General features: G+C 36.4%; 1 protein-coding gene and 1 long non-coding RNA gene across 7 annotated transcripts in view; one reads left to right on the forward strand and one right to left on the reverse strand.

The window, feature by feature from the left end:
• Positions 1–24,338, reverse strand: part of SLC35A1 (solute carrier family 35 member A1) — a 45,131-nt gene that overhangs the window by 3,862 nt on the left and 16,931 nt on the right. For 2 of the 6 annotated variants that reach the window (XM_082406011.1, XM_082406008.1), the window contains exons 2-7: positions 21,073–21,250; positions 10,172–10,331; positions 9,828–9,980; positions 4,733–4,799; positions 2,535–2,711; positions 1,947–2,081 (exon numbers count right to left, since the gene is read on the reverse strand). In XM_082406011.1, coding sequence (XP_082262137.1) covers positions 1,947–2,081; positions 2,535–2,711; positions 4,733–4,799; positions 9,828–9,980; positions 10,172–10,331; positions 21,073–21,209 — 829 coding nt within the window. In that variant the 5' untranslated portion in view covers positions 21,210–21,250. Of the gene's footprint in view, positions 1–1,946; positions 2,082–2,534; positions 2,712–4,732; positions 4,800–9,827; positions 9,981–10,171; positions 10,332–16,897; positions 19,665–19,934; positions 20,983–21,072; positions 21,251–23,544; positions 23,642–24,338 lie in introns of those variants that run through there. The other 4 variants (XM_082406010.1, XM_082406013.1, XM_082406009.1 and 1 more) reach the window with 4 other exon arrangements.
• On the forward strand, positions 3–16,888 carry LOC309635151. The gene is made up of 3 exons (XR_014248664.1): positions 3–1,188; positions 15,184–15,318; positions 16,765–16,888. It is a non-coding gene; the product is annotated as an uncharacterized lncRNA (long non-coding RNA).

Consider the following 24,338-nt stretch of genomic DNA (forward strand, 5'->3'; position numbering starts at 1 on the left):
AAAGAAGAAAAAAAAAAAAAAAAAAAAAGAATCTGTATTTGTGTCCTTAAAACTATGTAACAATGATTAGTTTAAAATTTTGAAGACTTTCAATTGTGGGTTTACACTATCAGATTGCATGGAAAATAAATTTTAGTGTTCTATATGATGATGGTAAGGTTTAGAAAGGTCATCAATTCTAGCTCCACCCCCACCCCACTCACCAAAAAAAGTAGTGAAATCAAGGGAGTGACAATCACTGACTACATACTTTCCAAGAACGCAAGTATGACTGTCCTGGACCACTGACAAAGAACATACTAACATCCCTCTATGCTGACTGAAAGAAAACACAGTGGAATATGGATTTTCCATGATACTAGAAACCTGTGAAAGTTTAGAGTAAAAGGCAGTTAAGCAAAATTCAAAGAGTTAGGTGACCAATGATTCAAACCATTGAAGATTTCTGAATAGGAGATGAGGTGGTGATTTAATGAGTAAAATTCCATTTTCTGCTAACATCTTTTTTTTTTTCCATCTTAATACACAACTGAATTACAACTTGCCCAAACTTGACAAGTAGGCATCATATAAATAAATCCTTATGTCAAAACTAAACCATATTCTATGTGGAGTACAATGGCACAGTCTTAATAGCTTTAAAAATGTCATGCAGAGAAACAACATCGAGCTATGACTTTTAGTTCATCCCTAACTAGAAAAGACTAGCTTTGCCTTCCAAAAGGGGAAGAGGGTAAATTAAATCTAAATAGGAAAATTGCTAAGACATTCTAATTAATTTCCTTGACCATCAGTAAGACAGAACACTGACCAAAAAGCATTTATACTGTTTCCAAATATTCTTTAGGAGCACAGGCATAGGATTTGTTGAGCATAAGGATGGATCAGAGCTACAAGTGAAAGTTCACACAAATCAGGTAAGAAAAACATCAGAAGGAGGGCCTAGAAATATCTGTTACTGAAATGGTAAGTAGTTGGCTTTATACAAAATACCTACCTACTATGTGCCAGGCACTGTTCTAAGCACTTTGCCTAAAACAACCCTACGAGATAGGTGATATTATCATTCCCATTTTACAGACAAACTGAGACATGGGTTAAGTAACTTCCCCAAGGTTTTACAGCTAATAAATGGTACAAGCAAGATTTGAACCAGACTATCAAATTTTTTTCTAAGATTTCTACAAGGTTGGTATTCTTCTATTTACATTTATAACAAGTCAATTTTAAAATGAAATGTAAATATAGGCCAGATCTGTTTCTTTTACTTAATGTTGATATTTGACAGATTTTTCTCATGTATTAGTTTATGGTATAATTGATCAGTAAAGAAAATTATCACAGCATAAAAGCACCAGGAAATGTTAAGTCAATATCACTGCTTAAATAATTCAGAAGCCAACTAATGGTGGATATGGCTAGGGAAAATTACATTAGAAGGACCAGCATAAAGGAGGTCCTAGAATGCCAGCTATAGTAATGAATTTTGTATTAATTACATATTAAATGAAACAAATAGCTTTATTAAAGAGAAAATTTAGATTTGGATTGTAGTTTCAAAACCAGTTTATACCCAAGTCTAAAACAGGAAGGTACAAACTAAGGGGGAAATGAAAGAAGTTCTCTGTTCTTACCTCAGAATAAAAAGCCAAGTTTACTCTAATTCCACTGTGTGGAAATTAATCAGGGAGGCCTTGTCTGCAGAAACACTCTTTCTACTGAGTAGCCCGCTCACTTTCAGCCCTAGAACCATTTAAACAACCTAAGTACTGTGGACCCACATTCCACACAACTATGAACTGCTGCACCTGTAGGATAAATTGTAACAAAACTAGGAATTTCTGTAAACTCTACAAGCAACTGCCATATTTAATGAAAGATGAAATGAACCAAGGAAGTGAGACGCTCTTCCATGTTAAAAACTTACAGTACAAACTAAGACATACTTATCTGTAATCCAAACAGCATCACTGAAGCAATGGTAGAAAGGACAATGGCTGCTGCCGCAGAAAAGCCTTTCATGATGTTGTCTGTGTACTTGACCACAACAGAAGTGTAGAGGCCTCCAACACTGGCAAGAACTCGCATACAGAAAGAAAGAAAACCTTAACGCTCAGATAAATGAAACATTCTGTGATGGTGAGGCAGTTTTCACCCCCAGAGATGCCATACTGATTTACCTAGGAAAATACTGTTTTCCTTAGAGGCAGCCATCTGAGAGAGTTTGTACTAGGAGTCATAGTTCCTACAAAACAGCACTGTTTTTCAGATGCCCAAAGGGCTATGTAGTCTACTGCTAAACTGTACACATTTATTGCTAACACATTAGATACTTTTGATTGTGAAGGCAAAATTGCTTTGGGATAGCTTTGCCACAAAAGTAAATCAGTAAAACCAATATTACATTTTCAAACTGGTATTCACAGTATCAAAGGAACAATTTCAAAACGCTATAAAGGCTTAAACTGGACATCTAACTTGAGGAAAAAAGGGGGGGGGAATCTACCCAGAACCTTTAATTCCTGGATACTTACAGATGACAAGCCAGACATAGTATGTGTAACCATAGAAAAATCCTTTTTCTTTAATTTCAGCTCCATCTGACAAGTAGACGCCAACTAATGTCACAACAATCCCTGATAGATACATTTGAATGTTTCTCACCCAAAGGGAAGTGTCTGAACTCTTTAAAACTTTTTCAAAATACACTCCTGAAAGAAAAGCATGCAAATATGAAATAGATATTATTAGAAATTAATCTAAAATGTCTTTTAGAATAATAACCCAAAAATATGATAATATAAAGTATATGATTTGCGGAACAGACACATTTTACATTAATTAAATGCAGATTTATTATGTTGGTTGTGACGCATGGCATACCGAACATTACCAATTTGTATTTTTACAGAGCATCTAGAATTAATAACCAAGAGGGAGCTTTCTAACCCACATTTAACAGGAGACTCATATTACTATTAATAGTTTCCGCCTTTATTATAGCAGTGAGATAGACCACAAAAGCTCTTTATTAATGCCACTAAAAGACTTGCTTTGGTCAGCTGGAACACTATACTATTAGAGTCAATTATCTTAAACATACCCCTATAATATCTGCCTAGTATGAATACTCCCAACTTTGCAAAATAACCTACATAATCACCACTTAGGATTTTTTCTGAGTGACACAACCAAAATAAAATTTAAATAGAACGTGCTGAGTGAAGCCATTTTCCTTTAAAGCAGGGGTCCACAGGCCAAGTTCACCCACAATGTCAGAAGGACCGTGAACTCCCTAACTAGGTATGTTTTGTGTCTATGTGCATTTTTCTGGGGGTGAGGATCCGACGCTTTTTAGGTGCTCCAAAAGCGCACATGAGTCCCCACCCCACCCCCAAAATCACATAGCACTGCTGTAAGTTTTATACTTAAAATGAATGCATGTTTAGCAAGGACATTAAAGATTTTTGTTATAAACACTGTGTTAATTAGAGACTTAGGAATTGCCACTAAAGTACTAATCAACTAAAACTTCAAATGAAAACCAAGATTGTTTTTGATGAACCTATGTTGGAAAGAACCCGAGAATGGAACAAACATATAATAGCTTTTCCTATTTCTACTTTTGATTTTCCTATCTGGGAAAACCATTTAACTATTCAGTTCTCAGTTACTCCAAGCATAGAGGAATAGTAAACCACATACCATTTCCTCAACTGTGTATTAAGAATACACGCCTTATGGTAAATAGACTGTTGGACACAAACATTTTACTGTTCAAAACAGTGCTAAAAATCAAATAGTATATTATTTGGGGGGTAACCCAATTTTTGTTTCTAATTTGTTGTTTCCTAAGAATAAAAGTTTAGCATGATGCTATCATTAAGTATATTCCTAAATTTAGATTTTCCCCTCTTATCAAATGACTAGATACAGAAGTGAAAAATACTTTCCTAGTCAAAAATAAAGAGTACTATTGAAATAGCACAAATAAAGATAAATAATAAAGATGTATGGCTATAACTAATATACTCTTTACTTTCAGTTTCTTCTCTGTTGGAACTATTTCTAAAACATTTCTTACATTGCACTTAACATTCATACTTTGTCTCTTCTTGATTCAGTGAAGGATAGCCTGTCCCTACATATATGAGTCCAGACTTCCACATTTATTTGATGTCAGTGATTTTGATTCTTCCCTCCCCTTTTGGCTGTTACTTCTGGGTATTAGGTTTTCTTAGGTATCACCCCCCTTTCCTCCCTACTCCATAATTCCTAATCTGTTGAAGCAGAGGAAGAACTTGAGGTTACCAGGGAAATACAGATACTGAGCTAGTAACTAACAAACAACCTAAAGCAGCAGAATCGAAACTGAGGATAGTGCCAGGAAAACAGAAAGAGGTACTTGAGCTTTCTGATGGCTAACTTCCTCCATTTTTTAATTTATTTTGGGGTTCTTGGCTGGACCGGGGATAGTCAAGGATGACAGAAACACATTCTTAGATACCTGCAAAGATGAATAAGGACTGAGGTCTAAATTGAGTTAAGCACTACCACATGCTTACTGGAAAAACAGCTGACATAAAACTATATAGCTATTAAGTAAGAAGATAAGCTTTAATAGGCATAAAATTGTTAGTTTGATAAAGCAAGATAAAGTCAATCCCTATTTAAAGTCTGATGTTTTTTAAAAAATTTGACAACAGAATAAAATGATGCTTTTATGACTTACCTGCAAATCCTGAGCACAATACAGCAACAGCTATAGCACCAAACCCTAATAATGGATTCTGTTCCACCTGCAACAGTAATGTTTTAAAAGTTATTTTTAGTGACTAATAAATACAATTCATCCAAGAGAACAAACAAATGAATACAAAAATCTGTTTATAGTTCTGCTGAAAGTATGTGCCATATCAGACATGGCTATTCTATAGAATAAGATAGGACCAAACAAAAGGCCATCCCAGAGATAAGCCAAAGTACTTAAGTTAAAAACCTATCCCTCAAATTATAGCCAGAGTAAACGCTTGATATAACGTGTGCCTACTTCCTAATAACAATGGGCACCCAAGCACAGAACTGTGCAGTCAGCCCGCCTCTTCATTTTAACTTCTGCCACCACCATAACTCAAGCTCTTACAGGATCAAGCATGGAGATGGTAGCAGTTTGACTTGTTTAATTTATTCCCTATCACCTACAGGATGGAGTAATGACATGTAAGATTTCCTACTTCACTGAATTTTTATCAAATATTAATAGCATGCCATCTATGTGCCAGATATACTGTTTTATATTCTAAATGAATAAAGATGAAGATGATACACAGCTTTGATTCTTAAATAGTTCATGGATGGGAGAGATGGACACATATATATAATCATAATACTTTGCTAACAGATGCAGGTATATGGGCCCCCAACCTATTGTTTCAACTTTATTTCCTCTTCCCTAAACTAACCATCAGGAGCTTTCATCAGTCTTTCCTCAGAGATAAATGTTATCTTAGTGGTAACACTGAAACTAAAGGGTTGAGACACGTGTCTGTAATATGACAAGCACATACCTTGTTCAAAATAAATAAGCCTGAGAGAAGGAGGGTATTACTTGATGTTATTAAGTACCTGAGAGAGAAAGCTTGGTCTGAAATGTCTGCATGAAGATAAAAGGAGAAATAGAAGACATTATGGACTAATGGTTCTCAAAGTATGGTCCCTGGACCAACAGCAGCAGCATCACCTGGGAACTTGAGAGAAATGAAAATTGACAGGCCCCTCCCGAGAGCTACTGAATCATAAACTATGGGGATGGCGCCTAGCAATCTGTTTAACCTTCCCGTTGAGTCTGATGTACACTAAAGTTTGAGAACCACTACTATAGACTACAACTGATAAACATGGATGCTTTCCTAATACAAACTACAAGGCCAGCATAGAAAGAAGAAAAGATAACGGTGTGAGATTTCATCTATCCCAACAACTGCTTGGAAGCTCAAGCTACTGAAGACAGTGTCTGTCTGACAAATTCTTGGTTGCTTTTCTGCCAGTTTAATCTCTACAGTTAGGAAAAATGGTGATAGACACTGCTTCTCTGGACTTAATTCTGACTGATAAGAAACTGCTGGGTGGGACTTCCCTGGTGGCGCAGTGGTTAAGAATCCACCTGCCAATGCAGGGGACACGGGTTCGATCCCTGGTCCGGGAAGATCCCACTTGCCGTGAGCAACTAAGCCCTTGCGCCACAACTATTGAAGCCCACACGCCTAGAGCCCATGCTCCGCAACAAGAAAAGCCACCGCAATGAGAAGCCTGCGCATCGCAAGGAAGAGTAGCCCCCGCTTGCCGCAACTTAGAGAAAGCCCACGCACAGCAAAGACCCAATGCAGCCAAAAGAAAAAAGAAACGCTGGGTGATGAAGTGGAAGTGATGGAAACCTAGGAAAATGGCAACCATGTCGTTTTAGCATGAGCAATAGCCAAACACAGCATAGTTAAGAGACTTGAGCTCCAGTCTTGAATAAATCAAATTCAAAAAAATAAAACTTAGAATTCCATAGCTAGTGGGAAGATGGGTTATGAGGGTAAGAGTTTCTTAAGAATGAGATTCTAATGAACAGTAAAGAAAGAAATCAGTGTTACTAATTAAGGGCATCTTCAATGGATTCTCATTTTATAGGAAGACTAAAAAAAAAAAAAAAAAACTACAGTACACAAAACCAAGAGGAACCAACCAGGAGTTTTAGTATCAAAACATTGAAAACTCAGTATAAGTGGAGGCTTGCAAAATTTAAAGAAGGCCTTTAAAAGTATGTTTAGTTTAGGAAGAAAAGAGTATGCTTCTTCGGCTAGATGACATACTGTTAGATGATAGCAAGAAAATAAGAGTTACCCAAACCTAGTTTCCATTTTCTCTGTGAATAATGATTTTAAATGAATGAATGGGAACCGAAGTCCAAGACATGTAGTTTGCTGTTGTGAGAACACCTACCTAAATAAATTCAGAAGTATCCTGACCAAGAATAGTAGCAAATCAAGGTACTGATCACTGTATCTCTGAAGAATAATGGGGCATAGAAGCTATGCCAGAAAATTTGAATTGGGCAAATACTGTCCTGATTTTCAAAAAGGCAGAGGGAAAGAAAAGCTGCAGAAATTATAAACAGCAGCTTGAGACCTGTAAGGCGGCCCAGTACACTCAACAAGAGCATAGGCTCTGGAAGCCATGCTGCCTGGGTCCAAGCAAGTTTGAGTCATTGCTAGCCTTCTTTGCCTATCAGTTTCCTCATAAGAAAATGGAAATAAAAATACATGCCTCGTATGGTGGCTCTGAGCATAAGTGAGTTAATGTATGTAAAGCGCTTAGAACACTGCTAGTATCCAGTATGACATGTGACTGCAGCTGCTGTTGTTATTACTGAATACCAGCGAAATGCTACAACAGGTGACATGGAGAACTTTTGAAGAAACCATCAAAAGTGTAATGGTCATCACAAGAAAATGGTGTGGCTTCCATAAGAATACGACTTACCAAATTTTCTTACTGAAAGAATTCCCAGTGTAAGTGCTGAGGGGAATTCCATAGAGATAATGTTTAGCAAGAAATCTGACAGATTTGCATAATATTTCTGTGAACAAGACAGAGAAATGTAGTGAGGATAACAGTAGTTCTATTCACAGCTGAGTGAGTGCTCATATAGCAAAGTGCTAGTTAACAGAATAAAACCAAGCTAGCCCAACAACCAATATCAACCAGCCAGGCATATGAATAAGCCATCCTAGAAACAGATCCTCCAGGCCTAGACAAGTCTTCAGTTGACTGCAGCCCTAGCTGATATCTTGATTGCAACCTTATGAGAGACCTCAAGCCAGAATGTCTAAAAGAGGCCAGCTCAGGCACCCTCTAATTCCTGACCCATAAAAACTGTGAAAGAATGTTTCTTAAGCAAGGAAAAAGAAAAAAAAAAAGTCAAGCTAAAGAGAGTCCAGAGGTATGGCCACAGAACTCTGGTCCTGTCCTGTCTAAAATTTTCAGTGAAGACCCAGAAGACATAGGTGTCGAATCTGTAGAAAGCATAACATTCAAAGAAAAAGCTAATAATGCATAAGGACTGGAAAGTCCTCAAAGGCTTGAACAATAACCCAAAGCTAACAAGATGGGCTTAATAAATATAAACACATTTTGCATTTTGGTTTAGAAGAAGCCCGCGGCACAAAACACATCTGAGACAAACTATTTGTGTGAAACAGCTACATGTGGTTGTATAATCCGTTATATAATGGATAGCCTCCTCCAGCCAAAAAAAAAACCTAATATAACCTTACGCTGATTTAACAAGTCTCTGGTATTCGGAACAAAGGAGGTAATTAGCGAACTACACCTCACACCACTCAGTCATTATCTGGAGACAGAGTGAACTTTTAGGACACACTGAGGAAAAAGAACGGATAAATGCACCTAGAAAAGAAATGCGAATCATAAAGTCTCCAGAAGCCATATTACAGAAAGAAACAACAAGGTTGTCTCCGTGGGCGAGGAGAAAAGACACGGAGGGTGGAGGTGCGACACTGTTCTCAAACATTCAAAGGCTCCTCGTATGGAGTTAGCAGGGATTTGAGTTACTCTGACAAGAACAAGGAACAATGAGAGGCAGTTACAGGGAGCTATAGTCTGTTTAAAATATGAAAGAACTTTCTAGAGTGCTCCAAAAGTAGAATACTCTGCTTTAGCTTACTAAGCTTTTCACACATATTACCTAGGTGAGGTGACCCTTTTCTAAAGGTGTAGGGTGTTACTGGAAGTTCATATTTAACTTTTAAGTGTTTGCCTTACTTCCCAAACAAATTCTTTACAGTTCTACATCTGAGTTATACGTGCAGTGCCCAGTTGATCAGTTTTGAAATGTCACCGAGAATATGAGCACGTTTAAACATCATGTAAAGACAATACATATTAATTTAAAACTCACTTTCTGGGGAAAAAAATTCTTCCACCAGGCCAGAAAGTAACTACCTAAAAAGGAGCTTTCTATTTTCACAAGCTCTGCGTACATCCCCAGCTGCCTTATACTCCTAAGAGAACCATGGTCTTTCATCTGCTAAGAGTTAAGAGTGTGCAGTTGCAGAGAGAAGCTCCTGACCTTCAGGCCCTTCACTATAGTTCCACTTCCTACTTCTTTGGGAAAATAACCAATAAAAGCATACAATATATTAAAAAAAAAAAAATCAGGTATGTACCTTAACATTTAACTCTTGAACTAAAAGTCAGAAGTAAAGGCGCTTTTTGCCCTATTGTAGTTACCAGTTATTGGGAAAAACACTACTCTTCTGTAAGCCCTACTGCTGACAGTGGATGTGTGTGCAAAATGATAAAAAATTTTGTGAGTTGCGGGAGAACACGAAAATTAGATGGGGAAAACTTTGCCCAGTATTTCTGAGAAAATGTCTAAAAGAGGCCTAGAAGTTGTGAACATAGCCACTGTGTGGAAGTTGGCACAACTGAGTTATAGGTTAGCTGTTAACTGTGCAACTGTGGGTATGTCACTTCACCTCTTTGGCCTTCATTTCTGTTATCCATGAAACGAAGGAGGTGCACTATATGGAGTTTAAGATACCACCCGTCTCTAACATGGTTTACGCACATTCTTCCTTCTCAAAAAGGAAGCCCGGAGGTATTACTCTCCTTAACAATGACATCATCCTAAGGGGGAAACGGCGCATCTATATGGCAGAGGTTATGAATCATGCTCCCTTCTTTTCAGTGTGACTGTGTGGAGTGCTCAGGTCTTTGGGAAGTTCCCGTTTAGCTACAGTAAGCACTCAGCTTCTTACCACGACTCCCGTGGCCTGGGCTGGTCTCCACTGTACGAGGACGACTCCTCCACACAGCATAAAAACTGAAATCCACTGTAACCTGCTGAGCGTCCTGTTTAACATTAGAACAGTACATAGAGCAGTACAAGGAATCTTCAACTGGTACGTCACCTACCAACAAACAATGAACTCATCAGCTCGGTTAACATTAGACTCTGACACAAATATATTATTTCTGATATCATTAACAGAACTGTAGAGAAAAATATTCGATAGTTTGATAAAGGGTTAGTAAAAAATCTTTTCACCGTGAAAACAGTTTTTAAGATTTTGCGCCTGCCATTATCACCTGCTTCACCTACCTGGTATACTGCTGCATCCAGATTGCTAAGAGCCAGGAAAGCCATGTTGTTCTGCACAGCATACACTAAGGAAGGCACGCTCAACTTCATCAGTTCCTTGGGGCTCCCCAGGACATTTTCTCTTAAAGATGCCTTGAATCTACCCAGATTACCAGTTTCTCTTTGAAAACAAAAAGGGGAAATGAGAAGGGATGAGGAAGAAAATGAAAGATCATCCTTTCTGTTAGATACTGTCACACATAGGATAGCTACATTGTGTTAAGTTCATCGATATAATTTAGCAAACTTATTTCTAGAATTTTTAACTAATTTTAGATTTACTAAAAGAAGCAAACCAGCAATGCATCCCCATAAAAGAAAAACAACTACAATCTTTATTTGGGAAAATATGACAATTAGGTTTACCATCCTCATCCTCTGGTCAGAGTTTCAGGGGCTTTTGAGTATATTAAACAATGAGAGTAACAGGAAACCAGAATTGCCGATATTACCTATAAAAAATTAATTTAATCCCTGCCACTTTAACTGCCATTGCATCAAGTTCACCCAGATTATGTTTTAGATTAACCAGGTTGCATATACATTTTTTTAATTTTTAAAATTACAATAGATTTAAATTGCAAACAAAAGAAAAAAGCGTTAGTAGTTATAGAAGTTACTTGAGATAGGAATTGAGTGATGCAGGTCAATATTATTTGTAAATTAATTCCGTGTTTGTGCAATATGGTAGACAATAAATCTTTAATCAAGTATGTATCTGTATAATTTTGCAGGAAATCTGAATAATTTACTAATATCAGTAAGGTAAACTGTACCTGTAACATACATAAAGCTTACTACTTGAGTGCATATTGATTGATGCATGCTCTTAAGTATTCTTATTTTTCCTCAGGAGGAACTAGCTAATCTGGCTCATATTTACCCCTGTTGTAAATCAGCTCATTTATTTCCTGAAAATACACATCAAAGAACACTTTTATAAGCATTAACACCAAAAAAAGTACTACATCAAAAGGCTCCTAAAAAAAAAAAAAAAAAAGGCTCCTAACTGCCCCTCACAAGATCCTTAAAAGGACCATAATACTTTGTTGGGAAGATCGAGCTATTTCAACTCACAATGAGCCTCTATATTTTGGGTTAACATTAGAATCAACAGTCACTAATTGGATATGTTCATATTTGAATAGTGCAAAAATAATTACCCAAGTTCTGAGGAGAAGCAAAAAGTCCATAATGTCTAATTAACTACCTATGCCTATCCACTGTAGAACACTCCAGCCCCCAAGAAAATTATTAAGACAGGAAATTTGGCCTAGGCCACAGAAACAAAAGATGCCCTTCTTAGTTACAGACCTTACTTTGCTGCCAAAGCTACATGCTGAAAAGTAATGCACACAGCCTGGAGGGAGACTATACACTCCATGCAGAAGAGGGAGAGAACACCAAAAGATTACTGGGAAAGTCTGCATTCTAGTTTTCTAGATAGCTGAAGGTGGGCCCTTTAAACCAACCTGGCCCTTTAAACCAATGGTGAAGAATTTACCATTCTTTTTTTTTAACACAAATCTAAGATGTTCTATATAATTCTCCACCTCTTAAAAGAGTATAAAGAATAATTTCTCAAAGTTTTCCCTCAATTATAAAATTGAAGAGAAAAAAGATTAAAATTAAAAAGAAGAATCACAGAGGTCCAACTCAAAGAACCATCTTAACAAGGTGATATAATTGAACATTTTCTTTATTGTCCTAATGCTCACTAGGAAACATGATGGCAGAGACATAAATCTTACAGGCTGTATGAAGTACAGGACACTGCTTTTACTGTATCATTACTTAATGCCCTTCCAAAGTGCTGACTTCTATACTAATATATCTTAAGAGTGGCTCCCTAAAGAACTACTGAGAGGTACCTGTTTGTACCCATCTTTCACAGTCCACCTCCTTCCATGTCCATTTATCTCCCACATACGATTCCTCAAGCTCTAGTTTAGTAGCCCCTTATCCCTTCCCTAATCCCTAGCTATGGGCAATGCCATCTTACCTCCACTCCTTAGAGATACTCTAAACCCTCAATGGTATCAAATGAATTTCTGCCTATCCAGAGAACAGAGTTGATCTCTTTATCACTGGCTCTCTTTGCTCTGCTAGAATACAGGCTGTTTAAGGATCTAACAGCTTCTTCTATTAACCACCATGCCTGTACCAATAATCAAGGCTGCTGTGGCCCCTTTTCTCCCTGTCACTTTTCTCTTATCTTTTCTCCCACACTTTTCAGCTTTCACATCAAATGAAGGGCCTGTGAGACATCACCAGCCAATCTGAGTACTCCTTTCCTTCAACATGAAAAACCAGTAGAGTACGGTGTGTCCAGATTAACCTTCAGGTCTTTGGCTCTTCTGGCTATATCCTTTTTATTGGATACTTAGGAACTATTACTTCTCCACTGCCGGGAAGACTTTACTATCTTTTTCTGCTTCCTTCTCTAATGCAGATATTAGAGAAGCCAAGGTATACCAGAATGCTAACTACTGGAAAGCTCAAGCTTCACCATGGTACCTTAGAATTATATCAATATTATATAATTATAACAAGATATTTTGAAATAAGTTACAAAAAATAGCAGAGAATGCTAAAAGAACTTGTAAAAGAAAACAAAAGCTCAAAATAATTAATGATATTAGAAAGTAGAATAAAGAGATTTAGGAGGTATAAGAAAGAATATAGGGGAATGTTACCACACAGAAAGTTTTAAAAGAGGAAATAAATTATTTCGGTATTAGATTATATCTTGCTTAATTTAATATATTTAATAAGAATACAGCTCTAAAACTTAGTTTTACTCACTAAAGTTAAAAAAAATAGCAATATATCTTCCAGAAAACACTAGTAATCATCTATCCTTTTGTTTTACTGTTAAGTAGACAAAGATAAATGATCAATTCTAAATATACTACAGCCTTGAATAGTGTTCTCTGAATACTAAAAAAACATAAAAACCAAAGACCACTTTTTCTTCCATTTTCCTGCTCTGATATTCTCTGGAAATCAAATCCCAAGCACTTTAATGAGTACCTTTTGTTAAAAACAAATTTATTGAATTTAATTATATAAATGACATTGTGAGATAAGAGAAAGCATGTGTATAATCAAAAAGCATACACTAACTTTTTTAGATATAGTCTGTCCCATTAAATGTACTGTTTGATTTTTATCACTGGACTAGAATCCATGTGCAACCTGTTACCTCAAGGACTGCTGAAGCTCCATGTTGGTTGCAGAGATCCCGCTGCCGCCCCCCCCCCCCCCCCCCAGTTCCTATCAACCAGCTGAAACCAATTCTTTCTCATCTATGTTTGGTCAAAAGTAGGCCTCATTCTTCCAGCTCCTGATCTGAGGAGAACTACTAGCAGGCCTAAAATCCTTGGCTAGGTTACCAAGGCACTGTGCAAAATGGAATAATACAGCAGAAGTTACTCATGAGCTTAAGAAATTTAAATTTCCCTTACAAATTTCTTATCATCTGCAAAGTTAATTAAAATTAACTCACATAAAAAGATTTTGGGGAGCTAGGTATAAAAACCAATAATGAGGTCACTTGAGGACAAAAATACCCATCATATGAGGTACATGACTTTTACTTCCTCCCCATGACCCTAAACCCCTTATAGCATTGAGTACAAAGAGGCAGTCAAAATGTAAACTCAGAAAGAAAAACAGAATAGGGCTGGATAATCTATGACATAAGTACCTGACAGCTTCATTCATTATTCTAGATAATACTATGAAATAGTAAAATAATTTTCTCCAGTCTTACCTGGATAAGTAGTACAAAGATTTAAGATGCATTTGGTTTATTACTAAACACACCCAAAGTGTATGTACATTTACACCTCCTTCTAGGTTTCTTTAGTCTTTACAGGCTGTGGTGGATAGCAAACAATAAAAAGTTGACTTTGTTCTAAGACAACATGCAGTGTTTTCATTTCCTTTTCACATCACAAATGACAGACTTAAATCAAAAGTGTCAATTTTAATAGCTATGACAGGGTTTAGTAAAGCATACAGCTAACTAGCAATTTTCCTGTGAATTGTTATAGTAATTATTTTATGAAAAACTAAAATATTTTTAAATGTACTGTTTGATGTTTCAACTGGAATTATAACTTAGAAATTGGTAACTTAGTCAAATACTTAAAAAATAACTTACTCACATATAAAGCTTTTGCAACATCCAACTGCTAAGCTGCTCCCCTCCCCAAATATAGGATTTATTAATTTCCTTTTCGATATAAAAGTGGTCTGATGTAATTATACATGTGCACAGCAGTGTATATAAAAAGATAATTATTACGTCTTCGTTTTGTAGTAGCAGAAGACTGGACACACCCAAATGCCCATCAATAGAAACTGGTGTATGTGATACATCCATATAGTGGAATACCACACAGCTCTTAAAAAGAATGAGACAGATTTCTATGTACAGACATGGAACCATCTCTAAGATAAAACATTTAAGTGAAAAAAAAGTTAAAAAGCAAAGCAGTGTAAACTGTATGCACACACAATGCATGTAACCAAAACTCCCCAATCAGACCGTATAAACCTTAAACCTTATTTATCAAAGTAGCCATTCATTAATTCTTCCCCACACTCCCCTTTTTTTCTTGCAGTTCTAAATTAACTTTTGATTGAAACAAGTATAATTTCATATTCCAAAGATTACTGGAAATTGTAAGTAAAAGCAACAAGGATGGCGGAAAACTCCAAATTAATTACAAACAGAAACCAAAAAAAGAAAAAACAACCCTGTCAGTTTTTTTAATGAATACCAAAATTACACTGAAGGAGAAAAAGAGAACTAACCCAAGTATTCTAAAACACAGTCTTTTTACTATATGCTCTAAAACTAAAGGCAAAAAAAAACTACATACAAATACTGAACTTTAGTTAGTAGGTTTGCTTTTTCACAGCTGTATCTTAGAAGTTCTGAATCTACTTATTATGTATTCTAGGACTGAGCAAATAAGTAAATATCTTGAGGATAACGGAAGTCAAACTCACCACCATTGGAAAAGGGAATACGGAAAAGGGAATACGGAAAAGGGAACAGTTGTAATGAACTCTGTGGTACTGGATCAGAATTGCAGGTATCAAACAATATATAACTCATAGTTGTATACACAAACACATATATATACAGAAACAGAGAAACAGACAGATATGTATGTATACACATACATGTTACCTAGCTCCGTCTACTGAAAGGGCCCAGAAGTTATGATACCCCCAGTAGCAGTGTGCACACCTCATGTCTAGATTCTGGTTTCTAAATAACATTTTGGGAAAAAAGGAACAAGGCTTCTTAGAGAAATGTATGATTTTGGGATTGGGGCAGGGAAAGTATAAGATAAGCTTTGAACATCTTGCTCTGCTAAAAAGAAACTGCTCAAAGGCTGATGAAAATATCTAAGTGAAAAAGAAAAGAAAAGAAACAGGAGGAAGCTTGAAGATGATCCCACTGTCCAAATCTGGGACAATTTGAGCATCGAAATAAATGATAATAATGGATTCCAGCCAATATAATATAATAATCCATGAATCTACACTGAGAGGGAGAAGGACAGGTGGGGGGGAGAGAGAGGAAGAGGGAGAGAAGGGAAGGTTTCTTAAGAGTAGAATGCCAACCAATAAATGCATAGGGAATGATGGAACTGGGAAATTACCATTTGGCAACATCAAAGGACAATAAAAATGATGAGAAAGAGGATATATACCTAGTTTCAAAGATTCTCTCCACAAGATACTTAATAGTTACAAAGAGAAAATTGGTAACTTTATCTGGAGAGACCTGGCAGGCACTACCTTAATCAAGGAATCAAAGTTAAATCACCAGTAATGGGGCAAATGGATATTATGTGCTTCGTGATACACTGCACTGAGAAGGACACATCATTTCCGTGATATTCCTGACCAAAACCCTAAATTTAATCATAAGAAAGCAATCAATAAACATAAACTGTGGGACATTCTACAAAGTAAATGGACTATGCTCTTCAACAATGTCAAAGAAAAAAAAGATGGAGGAACTGTCTCAGATTAAAGGCAGCTAGAGATATAACACTACTGTAAAGTATGATTATTTTACTGTTAAAGGACATCAGTGGGCAACAAAATTATCTAAGGTCTGTGAATTAGATAACAGTATTGTATCAATACTAATGTCTCAATTTTGATATTCTGTTATTATGTAAGAGAATGTCCTTGTTTTTAGAAAATATGCACTGAAGAATTTAGGGACAAAGGGGCATCTTGTGTAAAACTTGCTCTCAAAACATAAAAACAATATACACCCACACAAATACATAGCAATCAAGAATATGGTAAAATTTAACATTTGGAAATAAAAACTTGAGAAAAAACAAAAAATAAAATTATTGCAATTACTGAAATGTCTAACAATGTTACTAAATGCTTATCTTTGCCCTAGCTAATCACAAAACTGCTCAATTATTTTGTTCTAAAATACTTATAATTTGAAAATTAGACATCAGGGAACTTGCCTCCTAATCCTATCACTGCCAATCACTTTCTAGGTACCTCTGGCAAATGAAAACTTCCCTCAACCTAAGATTTCTCATCGTAGAAGATGAAATAATAGCTAAGGCTAAAGCAGTGGTACGAGAATGAAATGAAAATTAGCTGTGTTTACCTGCATGTTTCCCTCACCGTTTTTTTAGGGGAGACAGGGAAGAATGTTTCCTTAACACCTTCACTCTCTGGCAGCCTGCCATTCTCAACAGCAACAATCCTGAATGTCTGAAGGCAGCAAATTTAGTTGCTGCAATCTTAAAAGAGGATGTTTGGCACTTTACGTAACACATTTTGACAGTGATTAACAGTTGGTATTCCAGAGTGTAGTTACTTGCTTTCTAAAGAAAAGAAGTTAGATATCTGCTCATTAGGTTTTCAAAAATTCATTTTTCGCAACTGTCCCCCAAAGAAACATTATTCTTTGATTTTTCTAAGGCAATTTCAACTTATAACATTATATATTATAGCAATCAATAGTGCTAAAGTGCTGGCTAGTGTCCCTTAGTGCAAGAAAGCTGTGATGTGCCTTATGGAGAAAATACATGGTAGATAAGCTTTGTCCAGGCATGATTAATAGTGCTGTTGGCCCTGAGTTCAATGCTAATGAGTCAACAATACATATTAAATAAGGTGTCTTTAAACAGAAACATGGTTATATAGTGATCAGTTGATGAAAATGTTGTGACCAGAGGCTCACAGGAACCTATCCCTGTATTTCCTCTAGGAGCAAAAGTTCAGTATTCAGTAATTCAGTGTCCGTGGTAACTACTGAGATAGTAAGAATCAACAGTCACCAAACCCATCACCAAGTCCTATAGATTCTACTTCTAGAACATAACTCAAATCCATTACCTTCATCACCTGCGCTGTCGTCATGGCCACAATCCCTGGGCTCTAATAGGCTCCCTTACTTCCAACTCTTATACCCTTCCAATCCATTCTCCTCAAAGGAATCAACAAAGTAACTCAAAGTAATATGGGTCGCCATGTTAGTCCCTGATTTAAACCATTCAGTGATTTTCAATGCACTTGAGATAAAATCCAAAATCCTTTACAGGCCCATAGGATTACTCTTGATACCCTGCCCACCTCTCCTGCTTCATCTTAGCACCACTCCCCCCTCACAGCACTCCAGACACACTGATTTGTTGTTCTTCAAACACACTGTTCTCTTTGCCTTCTCTCTGCTCTTCTCTTGCCCAACTTCCACTCAATCTTCAGGTCTGGGTTTAAATGTAACGTCCTCAGAGAGGAAGCCCTCAACATTTTCACTGGGTATGTTTCCCACACAGCTATGCTTTAGTTTCATTAACGATTGTCTCATGACATATTGCTGAAGATGCCATCACGATATCCTTTCATTTCATTCCATAGCTATCAACCTGTGACCTCATAGGGTAAAATAATTCTTTCTCTGTCACTCTTTTACCATTCCAAGAGATTAACATTTTTCACAGATGCCCTCTTAAAAGTAATCCCTTTGCTCCAAGAAATAAAATATTTTCTTGTTATGAGTAGCAGGTATTCCATTCTACCAATGTGTTTTGAATAAGAGCGTGATAATTTGCCAACATGTTTCTCCATAAAAATTACATTTGCTTTAAAATCCAGTAATTTCAAATGCATTTCACTTCTTTCATGCTTTATGATTTTCCAGTGCTTTTTACACTTGGAAACTCGTTGTGTTTTAAATGATTCTTCTTCACAGCCAAATTCTTGTTAGCCATGTAGTGTCAAATGCCAGCCACCAAAACTCTGTGTCATAATACTTTACTTTGTCCTGATTGTCCCTGGTCTTGTGTACTCTGCAGGTAAATGTTCATAAAAGCCTCTACACTATGCTGGTGACATACACAGTAACTGATTACTGGTGATGATCATGATGATGAAGTACAGTATTTAGTTTTCCACACTGTTGCTATTTCAACACCATTATTGGGACTTGTCTGGTGAACTCTTGGAAACTTTTCTGCTTTTATTAATATTTTGATATAATTTCCAAAAACGTTTCCACAAAACAAACTACAAATGACCATATCCATAACACTGAATAACTTAAGAACAGCAAGCAATGCAAAGCTGAAAAAGCATCAAAATAAAACAAAAAGTCATGCAGGCGGGCTGGCAGGACACTAGCCCAACTGCTGAGTTAAACCAAAGGCCTCATTGCTTTTCTGCACATCGGTTTTTAAAAAGTCTTAACAGTTACGAAACAACAAAACCATGATTTGATCTTACAGTTTAAAATAGCTCATTTCATGCTTGACGGCCCTATTTCATTCCTGGGTCATAATTTTTTCTCCCTAAGGAGCTGGGGAATAAGGAGAAGAAATGTGTTCCCCTATTCCCCTTTTTCCAATACCGCCATTTTTGTTTTAAAAGAAGTTAAGCCCTAAGATTTTATTCATTTATTAACGCTTAAATTGTTATATGGATGTTGTTCTAGAGCTTCAAACAGAGATTTTTTCCTTTGGAACACTGCCTTTTAAAGTTTTAAAGGTACAGTAAGGCCTCTCCTTTACCTGACATTATGCAGAATAGTGGAAGCCAAATTTCCTTAAAAATGGATCTTGTTAAGTAAAAAGCTGTGAAAGGTCTGAGGTTTTACCCTACTTGCAACCTAACAAGTTAGGCTGCCACAGTATCTCTGCCTACATGATAAATTTTAAACACACATTTTCTATTAAAGCTTTCCACCATCAAGTCTCAAGTTATTTTTCTGTTCTTTCTTCCTTCCCCAAGCCATTTTTAGAGTATTTTTTTCAGATGGTTATTTGTAATAATGTGTGTGTTTACTAGTTCATTTTCTGTCTCTTCCACTGAACCTAAGTTCCAAGCAAGCAGAAACCATATCTATTTCATTCATTCCTGTATATCCAGCACCCATTATAAAACTGTCACACAGAAATCACTTAATAAATATTTGTTAAATAAAATTTTAAAGTGTTTAAATGTAATTAAACCTACACACACACTGTTCCTCACTACTTCCCACTCTCACCAGCCCACATCTTGAAACCCAGATGAATTCACCCACCCACATGACCCAGATGGGTCCCCATCTCAAAAATCGTTCCCCAAGTAATTTCCTACCAGATTTTATTTAATTCTCACAGCCCTATTTTCTCCAATTAAGAAATGAAGAAACTATACAACATAACCCAAAGCTCACCTCCTCTTGTTTCATTTTCTGTTGTCTGTTGTTGCTGTTTTTCTCTCATCCACAGACTATGGCTGTTTTCCTCTGTCTTGAATGGACTCTGACCCCTAGTTTTATAGACTCAGTGTCTAGAATTTCCCTTTTCAGCCCCATAAACTCACTGCATGTATTTCTTTATTGGTGGTGAGAAAGTCATCTGATTTTTATCAGACTTAAAGTATTCCAGTCTATGAATAATATAATGTGGGAAATGAAAACAGACAAGCATAAAACTATTGGGCTTATGGGCAGGACTGAAGACTTATTAACATGAACTTTAAAAAAAAGAAGAAGAAATGAAGAAACTAAAGCTCAGAGAAGTTAAGTAATATGTGGAAAGTCATAATCCCAATGAGTCTAGGACTAAAATTAGGTCTGTCTCACTCCAAAGCCCCTATTCTTAACCCTCTCTTACTTGGCTAAAACGATTTTCATAGGATGTTACTGATACAAAACCCAGTGCTGCCACATAGTAACAGTACAAGGAGGAACCTCAGATGCTGTATAGATAAAATAGGGGTAATTATAGTACTTAACCTAAAAAATATATAAAGATTAAATGAGATAACTAATGAAAAGCACTTAGCACAGTGCCTAACACTTAATACAGGAAACACTCAAGAAATGTTAACTATTATTATCATTATATTCCTCTACAGCATAAGTCAGCAAATGTTTCCTGTAAGAACCAAATTGTAAATAGTCTAGGCTGTGTGAGCCATACTGTCTCTGTTGCAACAAAAATAAGCAGCAAACTGGATTTGGCCAATGGGCCACAGTTTGCTAACCCCTGCTTTAGGGTGGAATTCTTCAACTTCGGCACTACTAGTATGTGGGGTTGGATAATTCTTTGTTATGGAGTGCTGTCCTGGAGGACGGGACACTGTAGGATGTTTATCAGCACCCTTGGCCTCCACCTACTTGATGCCAGCAGCATCCCCCAAGTTGGGTCAACCAAAATAATATCTCCAAGGGAGCAAAACTGTCCTGAGTTGAGGAAGACTGCTCTAAAGCAATCAAACATACGAAGATGTAGCTTGAATCTTCTGATAAAGAACATAACTGAGTAAAAACTTAATAACTTAACACACTAAAAAGTATTTATACTCACTTAGCTAAAATTCCCACACTTAGCAATAACTTTATAACTTCTGTGATACACACGGCTGTGGTTGAAAAGTAGAGTTCTTTGTCTGATGTCCTTGTGTATCTTAAAGCTATGGTATAAGTTGCAGCCACCAGGGTCATCACTGCCAAGCAGTATAACTTGAATAATAAATGGACATTTTCTGGAAAATACGTGCAACAAAGATATTATTTAGTAGACAATATTATGTATATGAAAGTTAAGCAGTGTTATACTTCAAAATGCTTTCCAATTTCAAGCACAAAATACGTTTAAAAATTTATTTCAAAACAATATTTTCCAACTACATGAACAGAAACAAACATACACACACAAAACACAGCTGACTTTAAGTATCAACTGGTTAGGCATAGATTTTGTTCCTGGGGAGGGCTTAAGTGCAAGGTTATGTGGCATAACTAACTCTAGTTTAGGATGTTATAAATCATGTACTTTATATATCTTTATAATTCATACTTGTGAAAGCAAAACACGAAAGCAGGATGAAAACGATTACTGCGGTGTATGTTCTAAATAGAGAGACAGCAGAAAGAAAACAAAAGGAATAACGGAGTGATAAAATAATATAGAACTTCATCATAATAAAAAACAAATTACGTCCAGCCTCTCATTTCATAGCGTTATAAGAAAGATAATTCATAACACCATAAAAAAGAGTATTAAGAATGAAGTTCTGTAAAACTTGAAATCCAGAAAATATACACAACTTATGAACACTCAACTTAAGAACTTCTTGCAAGTATATCTGAGCAGCAGCCATCACTCAGGTGCCAGGGCCGGTCCAACACCTTCAATAAAACCACAAGCACCAGGGTACCAGGGCTCCTTCCGTACTCCCAGCCCTGCTCTGAGACTACTATCACCTAATGCTCAAACTATGTCTACTTTCTTTACCCACTTCACACCTCTCTCATCCCCAGCTATCTGTAACCTTCTTTCAAATCTTCAGGCACATGTTAAACAGAGATGAGCAAATTTTTTTCTGTAAAGGGCCAAGAGTAAATATTTTAGGTTTTTTAGGCCACAAGGCAAAATCAAGGATATCATGTATGTACTTAGGTGACAAGAGAGAAAATATACTTTCACATTTAATTTATATTTAATTGGACAAATTCAAAATATAATAATAATTGAGTACAATGCTTTACAGTATTGAGAAGAAGGGAATTCTATGGGGTGGGTGAGTAATATTTTGCTTCATTGGTCTTCAAAGTTAGGGTTCCATCAGATTAATTTCAAACATTCACCTGTAAAAACCATTCTTAGCTGATAGGCCATACAAAAACAAGTGATAGGCTGGGTTTGACCAATGGGCCATACTTTGACAACCTGTGTTAAGAACCAGAGGGACAGGGGGTAACTCTGGGCTGCTACTGTAACTACATTACACCTAAGTACACTTTTGTTCACCACTTTGGAAGCCTAACCACAATTCAAAGGTGACTTGCACAGGAAAATAAAATAAGAGTTTCAAATAAATTATATGGTATGGTAGAAACTCACTAGGAAACAGATTCTTCAATATAAATATTTTTCCCTGGGTGAATTAAAGAATTATTTGTAAATTTCAGGCAGATTTTTTTAAATTACATTAGGTCTTAACTAGAAAGTAATATGGTAGAATAGAAGAAATAGAGCTTCTCTGACTAAACTTTCTTTCCAATAGATCCGAGGACCCAAAAAGCAATGTTAATGTAAAAGGGATTGAAGGAGATTACTATAATACTTTGCTTGCTCTAAAACTTTCCTACACAGGAGGAAATTTAAGACTTAAAAAATAAACAGCAGTACAGGAGAAAGCATTTCCCATCTTCTGGATCAGGGGTGAGCAACCTACATTTCCTCTCATTTTTATATGACCTGCAAGCTGAGAATAGTTTTACATTTTTAAACGGCTGGAAAAAAGTTTTTCGTTAATCTTTTGGGATGCGTGAAAATTATATGACATTCAGATTCAGTGTCCATAAAAAAGTTTTACTGGAACACAGCTACACTCATTTGTTTCTGAACTATCTATGGGTACTTTTTTTGCCCGGCAACAGCAGGGTGAGTAGTTAGACCGAGACCATCAGCTGTTAACAGAAAAAGTTTACCAGCCCATGTCCTAGATTATCAATACTTTCATAAATAAGAGAGGTTAGGATTGCCAAACTAAAAACTACTTTATTTTAGCTCTTATATAGGTTCCTGATTCCAAAACAACATAGTGAATGTTTAACACTTTGAAAGTACACCTCTTAGCATCGTGATTAATGGGAATATAGAAGATATTCTTGAAAATAACTAGTGATGGAAATAGAAGCGTAAGCAAATAAGTTTAGATATTTGTATAATATATAGGGCTTTGGTATAGAATACCACTTTTGAAACATATAATAAACTTTTTAAAAATACTTAATGCTTTTTTAAGCATTATCTTCTCTAATTTCAGCTTACCATTAGATCAAAATATCTTCTTCACTCCAGTCATTAATTCTCCAATATGAAAGTTCAATTATTGGCAATTTCAATTTTTTTCAGGGTAATATCAAAAGTCCATACAGGGACTTCACGCTTCCACTGCAGGGGGCGTGGGTTCCACCCCACATGCCCAGAGGCTCCGCCACGGGAAAAAAAAAAGTTCAAAACTCAACTGCATTGTTGAGTGGGCCCACTGGCACATCAGCACTGTTTTCTCCTTCTCACAAAGTTCCCATTAGCTCCCACGCAGTATCTGTTTTTGTGTGGAAAATGCCCCCCAAACGAAATTTACAGTCTGGAGTTAAATCTTTTGCTCAGTTATATTTTACTATATTTTAGAGGAGACATTATTTGTAACACCTGAGAACTCGGAAATTCAGTAAGTCCCAGATAAATAAATCCTTTGTGAATATCAGGAAGCTCAGGAAACTGCAATTTTGTATTACACATTTCTAGTGGGCATATAAGATTTATAACATGACCCAGGCACAGCAAATATGTATTGGCAATAAGCCTAAGTCTGTAAATTGTGGCAACTATTTCAGATAATGATTCAACTTATGTAATTCTGAAGTTGCCTTCACCATTAATCTCGCTATTCCTATTTTATGTCAGTTATCAAAACAATTCTACTTTTTTCCCTTTACTTCCTGTGTTGCTACAAAAAGACTCTTAAGGTTGGGCTTATTTGAGAAGCAAGTAAGAGAAGCATATGCAACTACAGACAATACCCCCTGGGCAGGGCCTTAATGATAAACGTGGCCTCTTCA

This window comes from Balaenoptera borealis (assembly GCF_965194805.1).
Source record: "Balaenoptera borealis genome assembly, chromosome: 9".
NCBI lineage: Eukaryota > Metazoa > Chordata > Mammalia > Artiodactyla > Balaenopteridae > Balaenoptera > Balaenoptera borealis.